At 33.7% G+C, this 9,973-nt stretch overlaps 1 protein-coding gene across 2 annotated transcripts; it reads left to right on the top strand.

The window, feature by feature from the left end:
- Positions 1–783: 783 nt before the first annotated feature.
- On the top strand, positions 784–6,875 carry LOC132306646 (wound-induced basic protein). 2 transcript variants are annotated; one of them, XM_059804113.1, is made up of 2 exons: positions 784–920; positions 3,362–3,602. In XM_059804113.1, the coding sequence occupies exons 1-2, from the start codon at positions 850–852 to the stop codon at positions 3,432–3,434; spliced, it is 144 nt and encodes a 47-aa protein (XP_059660096.1). In that variant the 5' UTR covers positions 784–849; the 3' UTR covers positions 3,435–3,602. The 2 variants fall into 2 exon arrangements, with proteins under 2 accessions (XP_059660096.1, XP_059660095.1); XM_059804112.1 differs by having other exon boundaries at positions 794–920; positions 3,362–6,875.
- Positions 6,876–9,973: the final 3,098 nt, after the last annotated feature.

The following is a 9,973-nucleotide window of genomic DNA, read 5'->3' as shown; positions in this document are numbered from 1 at the left end:
TTTCTACTTCTCAAAATAAATGTTGAGGGTTTGTCTCTAAAAAGACAAAATAAATATGTGAGTTATGTATTTATTTGTTTCTTGCCAGCAAAAAAAAAAAATTAAATTGGTTAATTCTCATATTTATGCTCATGCTAATTTGTATAACTATTTTTTTTAAAATTTTTTTTCGAAAGATTAAAAAATTGGGTTAGAGGTCCATAATTTGTATAACTTAAAACTACTCATTCTCTAACTTACAACTTGCAATTACCTTTTTTATTTTTGGATAAATTACAACTTACAATTAGTATGACATTAAGGTCCCTTTGTATAATTTGATAATTTTGAGTGGTAATTGTTGTTATATAATAATAATTATTATTATTTTAGTTTTATGATCATAAACCTTGGAAAAATCTTATTTTAAGACATTTAAAGTAAAATTGCAAACTTAACAAAATTTCAGAATTCAATGAATTATACTTATCAATCAGTTCTAATAAATTTAACATAAAAAAATCAGACTATAACAAAGAAATTTTCACATATTTTAAGTTAGCACTTAAATAATCAGCAATTAAAATTTTTAATTTTATCAAACAACATCACTAAACCATACACAAGAATAGTAATGGCACCATTAGCCGGATTTTATAATCCGTACACAATCCAGTTGAAAATTTTGAACTTATTTTGGAAAGTTTGATTTGAAATTCGGGTGAGTTTGAGTTCGTTTTATGGGCTGGGTCGGGTCGACCCCTCTGCCAGTTCACCGTGCACCGTATGTTTAGTTGCGCTACCTGAGGATTAGGGTTCTACTAAATTGTGTTTTTTTGTGGAAGTGTGGACGAACCAGAACCATCTACGATGATCTACGACGTGAACTCTCCTCTCTTCAGATCCTTCCTTAGCCAGAAGGGAGGCTCCTCTGACAAAAGGTATTTCTCTCTCTCTATATATATGTATATATATTTACACGCAAACTCGAACACACACATTTTCATAATATATTCGTAGCATTAATCGATATATCCTTTGTATCTCTTAGATTTTTAAAATTTTTATATCAGTATTCTAATAATAAATTAGAATGTGTGTTTGCTGTGTGTTATGTTTTGCATTCCGTTTCTAATCGATTGGAATTCGATGAATTTTCAAATGCAACTCTATTTTCAATTGATTGGTAGGTTCTCATATGAATAAAAGAACATGTTTGATGTGCGAAAATCTGTGTTGTTCTGTTTCGACTTTCTTGGGCTTTTCTTTTGGTATTGGCTAATTCTTGGATTCTAGAATTTCAACTGTAGGGTTGCATGCAATGGCCGATGATTATATATAATGAAAAATATTCATTATTCAGAGCTTGTCCAGCCTTGTTGAGTGTTGGGTGGGTGCCCAACCTAGGACATATGACACTGTTAGGATTTGGTTCGTTTTTATACCAAAGTCTCAAGCAAGAAATTCATTATTTGTTTATGAACCCCTTCATTTGAGCCATTAAAGGAACATTGATGTGCCATGCTGATGTTGAATAAGGATTTTCCTTCTGGTTCTTAGTTTCATTGAATCATTTGTTACATATATAATCTACAGAATCTTCTTGCCTTTGCCAAATCAATATCAAAATCAATATGTAACTAATGAAACGGAAAAACGAAAGGAAAATGAAAGGAAAACTCAGATCCTTACTCAAGATAAGCATTGCACGGCCACGCTCTAAGTGGTTTTAACCGCCTTTAATGTAGGGGTTGTGGTGAGGTTATTCATTATTTGCTCCAATTGCTTGCACCGGCTCTTGAAATTTCATGAATAATGATTTTGTTACTGGAGACTTGGGGGTAGGGTTTAGGTCGCTTTAGGTATGTTGGTCTATGTATATATAGTGGCTCAAATGTTAAAAAATGCAAAATATAAAAATGCAACAAATCCTAGGAGTGTCGAAGTGTTGAATGGACGAACAAGACCTGAACTTTGGTTTAGTTTTACAAAATTTGGTCTTGGTCCAAATACAAGAAGCCTGTATATAAAAGTCCAAGCCACAAGAGAGCTTCAGAAACAAATGCTCTAGGTTGGGCTTGGCCAATTACTAGTGGGTAGAAAGAATAAATTATTAGTGGCATACTGGTATGTCTAAATGTTAGGTTTATATTCCACACTTGAAAAGTAATTAATGAGTGCCTAGGCAAATTCAAGAGGAAAACTAAATGGGTTTTGGACATTGAGTCTTTTGGAAAGAATTTTGATGTCATGGGAATAAGATTGATAGGATTTTTTTGGATATTGGGGGGAAAAGAATAAAGAAAGAAATTTTTAGTATTATTTTGCACAAAGTGGCATTATCAGCTGTATGCATTTCAACGAAAAAGGGTGAAACTGTGGAAGAATTGATGAATCTTAAATGAAAAGACAAATTAAGTAGCTTATTCCTTGAAACAGGAAGATAAAACTGCCAGTTCCCTACTTCTAAATTGTTATCTTTCATAATCAAGTATACAATTTAAGCGCAAACTGATTTGTGTTGCCACTGTCAAAGAAAAAGGAGTTTGAGGATCGGTAGTGTTTTTTCCTTTCCCTCTTTTCTCCTGGCAGTGCAGAAGATTTCATTGAACTATTTGAAAGAGACGCGTTCTGCAGTTGCTACTTCACTAACCCACATGGGCCAGTTCTCCTCAAACACATAACAAATCTTCCTGCCTAAAGCATTAGCTGCCATGAGATGAATTATCTTTTTACAATCCACCCCATTTTGATAAATCCTCATTCTACTTCAAAAGGAAACGTGTTTCATACATAACAGTAAGCCAAAGAGTTTAGAATGACCTCTGCCCCTTAATAGCTAAATTTTCCCCTTCAGAATCTACAAACTGAAATCCTCATTGATTAACTAATTTGGGAGCGTAATGAACCCGTATAGCTTCAGCTGTTGTCGCATTGGAAACATTTTCCTTGAAAAGGGTTGCCACCATCAAGATAATACCAACGGAATTCTTTGTAACTAATCCGTGGTTTATACAACAGAATTCCTCATGAAGTTCTGTTGTCATTTTGTTCTCTTGTCCCCTTGCCCCATTGATTTTGTGATTACTAGGAGCTTCTATTTTCAAAGCATTCAAGGGATGATTTTTTCCCCAGCTTGAATCAAATACATTGCATCTTGTTAGGGCTGGGATAAGTACCATAAATTTTCAGATGGCTCTAACGCTCTATATGATATAATCTCTTCTTATTTCTGTAATGTTTTTGACATGTTTCTCGGACTTTTGGATGTAATTTTCACATCTGTCGGTAGTATGTTGTCGTCCTCGATTTTTAGACGTGTTTGTGACATTTGTTTGTGTGTTTTTTTTTTTTTTTTTTTTTTTTTTTTGGGGAAATCCAGGAAATCTGAAGAGCAGAAACCGAAGGAACAGAGGCCCAAGGCCAATGAGAATAAGCCTGTTATGACGGAGTAATCAAATACAACTTGCGGGCATCCAGCTCTTCTAGCATGGGGTAGGATGAGAAGATCTTTAAATGCAATTATGGTTGTTGGTATGCACTTGTTTAAAGTGAATTTGGCTACTATTCTTGGACTTCGAGTTTGTAAGAATTTCCTTTCTATATATACTCAGTTTGGAATAGATGTTCTTGCGTGTTTGACAATGCGTTCTTAAATTTAGTTGGCTGATTGTGTTGATTCTGCTAATAAGTATGGAAAATCTTGCTTATTGGAGTGATTGGAAGTATCTGAAGCATGAAACCATCTCCTTCGTTTCCTTTCTCGAGGAGAGGATCAACAGGGTTTCACTAATGAGAATTTTGAATTAAAAAAAAAATTGATATGAAGCTATTTTTTTTTTTGTTTTTTGTTTTTTTAGAATCTTTAGATAGTCGATGGAGGCAAATCATCGGCTTTACTGGTCAAAGCTTTGACGTTGTAAAGGAAAAGTTGTGCAAGTAGACATTAATAATACCCTCCTGAAAAAAGTTAGAAGGGCAAAAGACAAACAGATGGGTCCCTCTTGAGGTGAAAAGATGGGGACCAGGGAATGCATGCACCTGAGTGGCTAAAAGTGGTTTCCCATGTGAAACCTATATACTCTATAATCTATAACCCTCCATTGTTCAAACCCTTAATCAGTAATCACCTACTGTCTCCTGTTCTCAACAACCCGTTACCCTCGTATACCCATCTAGAGATTAGGTAAACATCTCTCTGTGCTCCATACATACATGTTATAAAATATTGTAATATTGGTCATGTATTGAAAACATCCAACCTCAAAATAAAAAAATAAAAATAAAAATAAAAATAAAAAATTAAGGAAGAGATACCTCTTGAAGCAAAAGCTCCATGGTTGTGCCCTAAAATGAGCTAAATCATTGACAGTACGGTCTTGTCTTAAGGTACACACATTTTGCTATTTCCAGGCAATTTTAGCCTCTACTTTTGTGCGATAAATTATATTTGGCTGAACATGGCAATTAATGGTTATATGATAATGTGACAATTGCTCCAGAGTTTTTTCTATAGGACCAGAGGGAGGGACATTTGGATAATTTGTCTAGAAAAGGTGAAGCTTTCGGTGGTTAGAGAAGGTTAAACTTTATAAAGAAGATGGTTCTTTTTTCCATTGTTTGTTATGGTTTAGTCTCTCTCGTTCCTTTGTTCACGCTGCTTTCACTTCCAAAGTCAATACATTTCTCTCCCATTAGGTAAACAGAACAAAGACCAGAGCCCTTTCTTCTTTATTCCATCATCAGCTTGCATCTCTCTCTCTCTCTCTCTCTCTCTCTCTCTCTCTCAACAATGAGAAAAATGGCTGAACTGTGCTTATCAAGCACGTACAAGACTCAATTCTCTAGTTTCCTCCTCTTTGACTTCTTCCAGATATGTTCTTTCATTATCTCACACCCTCTCTACATCTTTTACTTCATCTTCTTCTTTCCATACCTTCTCAAGCTCCTCTCCTTTCTCTCTCCTCTCTTCATCACCACCTCCCTCCTCCTCCTTGCTTTCCTCACACTCTCTCCCGGCCTTGTCCACAACAATCCGGCACGCGAATTGTCTGGATCCAAATTGGGGTTCATCTTCTCTTTATACAATGCAGTTATGGAGAGACTACACTCAAATATAGATGATGATGAAAACGAAGAATTTCATCACTTGGAGGAGCTTGAAGCTTATACAACTGTGTTTGAAACATCTATATTTGATGCTAGAGAAATCCCAGATGGAGTTTCTGAGTTAGAATCTGAAGAAGATTGCTTACAGGCTCTTGATTCAAAAGCAGTTGAAATTAAGCCAGAAAAAGCTCAGCCTGTCATGGAGGGAAATAAGAGTGAAGAATTGGATGATTTTGAAAACATGTGTTACAATGTGGAAGAGAAGAAAGTTGAGCCAGGGGGTGCGAAACCCGATAAAGAAGAGTCAACAGTGGGAAGTGGATCCAAGGTGATGGGCAGTGAAGTATGGGATGACAGGACTAAAGTTAGCCCTGATAACGGAAGAGAATACACTTCAAAAGTTACCGCCAAACCAGAGAGGCTTGGTGAGAGTGTTAGTAGTGCTGATAATTCGAATGTTATGGAGAGTTCCCCAAAAGTGGCTCCAAATCTTGGGAGCTATGGATCAATGAGGAAAGACAAGGAGTGGAAGAGGACGTTGGCGTGCAAGCTGTTTGAGGAGCGACACAATGTGGGTGGTGGTGGTGATGAAGGGATGGATATGCTTTGGGAGACGTATGAAATGAATTCGAGTAAGAGCAAGTTGAATGGCAGCACGAAGAAGAAGAAGAAGAAGAAGAAGAAGAATAAGAAGAAAGGCAGAACAGAGGACTATGAGGAGGAGGAGGAGGAAGAGGAAGAGGAAGATGGACATATGTGTTGCTTACAGGCATTGAATTTCTCGGCAGGGAAGGTGAATTTGGGAATGGGTAGGTCTAATTTTGCGAGGATTTCAAAGGCCATCAAAGGGATTGGATGGTTGCACCATGTGAGCAGGAATGGAAAAAAGGGTTATAATTGAATTAATTTGTGTTGTTTTTGTTATTATTTATATATATATATATATATATATATATATATATATATATATTGTCGACAATGGTAGTGTACCAGGAAAATTGACTTTATGTTAATTTGACATAGCAAAACATGTGTATTTGTTCTTGAGATTAAAGATGTAAATGTCTTATTTAGTCCTCACATGAAGCATTACACTCCCTCTCTCCAAAAGAACTTTGGGGGATCAAAGTGACATAAAAGATTTAGTGCATCTAGCAAGAATATAGTGTTGTTTAATTTGCTTTGGGTAATTGCCTGTTTCTCCGATTGCTTTCTTTCTTTCTAAGAAGCTTAAGAAACATGAGAGACTGAGTACTTGTGAGACACACTAAAAGTGCAATACTGGATTGAAAATTTTAAACTAATTAAGTAAGGTTGAGATGACGGGAATTAAGCTTGAGAGTAGAGAGCTGAGCAATCATCTCAATTGATCAAAAATAGCTGTTCAAGCTTAACCTTAAGCTGGAGTTTAGTCGCTCAAGCTCGATTGGGACATTCTTAGCCAATTCTGGCTCAAACTTGACACTTTGATGACGAAGAACAAGAAGTTACCTTGGTTCTGATTCTGACATGCCATCATGCCTATGAGTGAGACATATGAGATGCATTCGTGTATAGCCAAATCGACAGGAAAAACCACGAAGAAGAATGAGAATAAGAGATTGAATACTAGGAAGAGATAGATGGGCAATTGTGTCGCTTACAGGCATTGAAATTCTCTGCAGGAGAAGGTGAATTCCGTAATGGGAAGGCCTAATCTTGCTAGGGTTTGAAAGGCAATCAAAAGGGATTGGGTGGTTCTGGTTGCACCACCATTTGAGCAATTGAATTTAACTTGTAATTTTAGCTCCGGGAATGAACTTTTAATTTATTTATGTTAAAATGACATAGCAAATAATAAGTAAATATAACGAAATGATACAAATAAGACACGTTTAATTCATTTCGACACGAACACAATATTTTTGTTTTGTTAAAAGGAACACTTCTAACATATATTTATTTGACACGATTAGTTAAATGAGTTGATTAATACTTAGTGAACTTTCATTCTGAGGACAATTAAGAGGTTTTAGTAATTAACAATATCAAAATGATTACTTTTAAGATTTTGTATTCTACAAGTAGGCTGTGTTAAACAACCTGCAGCAAAAATGGCAAAAAACTCAGGGTGTAATTAAACTATGCATATAGCGAGTGTCTCTCAATATTATAAATACGATGTGCAATGGACTCAAATTCAAGTAAAATATGATTTATATGTATTTGATTTATTTTTTGTGGATTCCCATATTTGCCGACTTTAATTTGCTCTAATATCTAATAGTAAATTTCGCAATATATGAATATACATTTAAAAAATTTCAAATAGGTCAAATGTCAAGTGACCTTTTGTAACCAATATTCATACATGTTAACAAGAAATCCAGCCATATGAAGATCATGATATCATTATATAATAAAAAGGAGTACAATCCATCATATCAATACCATGATTTCTTTTATCATATTAATATAATATGATAAAGATATTATAAGAGCAAAATAATAGCAAGAGTATAAAATACACGGAGAATTACGATGTCTTGTTTAATCCTGGAAGCAAGCATTACTCTCTCTCCCCAAAAAGAACATGATTTTTTTATTTTTTAAAACTAATATTACATGGTGTGCTAACAAGTATTAAGTTCTTAAAAATTATTTATTGGCCCTCCAAAATAAAAAATTTGACTTTTATCCCACTAATAGCACTACTTTTTCAATTGAAATTAAAAATATTTATAATAATTTATGGTCCGTGCCTCTTTTTTCTAATATCAGTATATGTATGTTCAACACTAATACCAAAAATCAAGTTAATGCCTTAATATAGTTATCTCTCTTTTCTTCTTCTTCTCCTACTATCGTTCAATTATTATTATTATTATTATTATTATTATTTTCATAGGTTTAATTTTATTTAAATCTATGAAACACCTCACTATATGTACAATAAACTTATTTATTTTATTTTGTCTATTTTTGTGCATACATAGGATGCATTTTTTGTATTTTATGAACTTAATGGATTGTGAAATACTATTGGTTTATAAATATTTAGATCATTTTTATATTAAGAATATATAAGAGACTATTGAACGAAAAATGTATCACAAATTACAATATTTTTTTTCAAAAAAGTATTATAATTTGTGAAATGTAAGTGGTTTCCCATGTGAAACCAATGACCAATCTATAACCCTCCATTGTTCAAACCCCTAATAAGTCACCTACCCTCTGCTGTTCTCGACCCCCCATATTGCCCCCATGTACCTCGGATATTGTAATATTGGTCATGTATAGCCCCCTTAGGTGATGCTGTGAAAATGTATAGCCCCCTTAGGTGATGCTGTGAAAATGTTTCCTTTTCATTTCTCTTTAAAGAGAAGACCAAACATCTAACCATAAAATAAAAATAAAAATAAAATAAAAAATAAAGGAAGAGAAACCTCTGGAAGCAAAAATTCCATTGTTGTAAAGTTGGTGAAAGCATAAAAAATCAAGGAAGAGGCTTTTCATGCATTTCATAATTCACCACCGGACACCTGCAGTCCCCCATTCTACATGTACCGAAAAATGACTTTATTTTAATTTTGACGTAGCAAAACATGTGTATTTGTTTTTAAAAATTAGGATGTAAATGTCTTGTTTAGTCCTTGAAGCATTACTTTCTCTCTCTCTCTCCAAAAGAACTTTGGGGATCAAAGTGACATGAAAGATTAAGTGCAACTAACAAGAATACCTTTAATTTGCTTTGGGTAATTGCCTAGGTGCTCTGGCATGGAAAGAAACTGCATAAGACCTTGAATCAGTTAATGAGTGGCACTTTTAGTTAGATGAAATCTGATTGCTTTCTTTCTAAGAAGCTTAAGAAACATAGTTTGCATAGATACTCATTGATGTACCCTTGAGAAAAGAAAGATTAATTTGCATCAAATGTAAGAGGCAACTAGGTCGACCAAAACTAATATAGAATGAAGTAATTAAAAAAGTAATTTCTTTATTTGTCAATTTTATGGGAATTTTCAAAGAGATGGCCAAAAGCCTTGATGTTTGTAGATCAACAAAACATGCTATGATGGTTCATAAGTTTACCACATTTACTAATTACACATTTTTTTTTAATAAATTGACTGATTAAATATCCATATTGTTACCTTCAAAAATAGAATTGACTTGTTCACCAGAAAATACCGGGTTGCTATTAAGGGTTGCAAATTAAAGATTAAGACTACATAATAGTAGAGGTAATTGCTACTTAGTAATATTGAGCTTACGACTAAATCAGAGGCTGGTAGGGAGATTAAATATCTTAATTCAAGAGTGGAGATGGGCATTATTGTTTACAACTTTTTATTTAGAGTAAATTAATGAAGAAAAAATTATTTATTATGTAAGTATTCACACACATTGCCCACACCAAGTCTTGAGGTCATACCATTGACCTATCAAAAAAAATGTTGTGATTGAGAAAAAGGATTGTTCTGTAATTACTCGAACATTGGATTTATGTGAATGCATTTCATGAGTAATGCGTGCAAATAATTTTGTCACCATGATTCATGTTAATTTCACTTCTTTTATTCGGTATCTAATTCTTAATGCCTTTCATGAGTTCTGGTGCAAATTCATGTTAATTTCATTTATTTTATTGATAAATAGTACATAATTTATTGACTTTTATAATATTTGATGTTAACTAAACAGTAGCATTAAAATTCTCTCTATGTGTAACTATTTGAGATGATATTCAATCTCCAACTACAAAATATTTTATGGTGACAAAATATTTTATAGTGAGGCGTTGGAGAAAACTAAAAAGTTAATTTTAATGATTCAATTTTCTTTCGTAATATAGAGATAAAATGATAAGATGGAAGTTACTCATTATACATTTACATTTAAC

The sequence above is a fragment of the Cornus florida genome, unplaced genomic scaffold (genome assembly GCF_030987335.1).
Source record: "Cornus florida cultivar Cherokee Brave unplaced genomic scaffold, ASM3098733v1 CherokeeBrave_3.0.0_Hap2_Chr05, whole genome shotgun sequence".
NCBI lineage: Eukaryota > Viridiplantae > Streptophyta > Magnoliopsida > Cornales > Cornaceae > Cornus > Cornus florida.
Note: the sequence above shows the minus strand (reverse complement) of the source record. Positions and strands in the feature narration are given on the sequence as shown.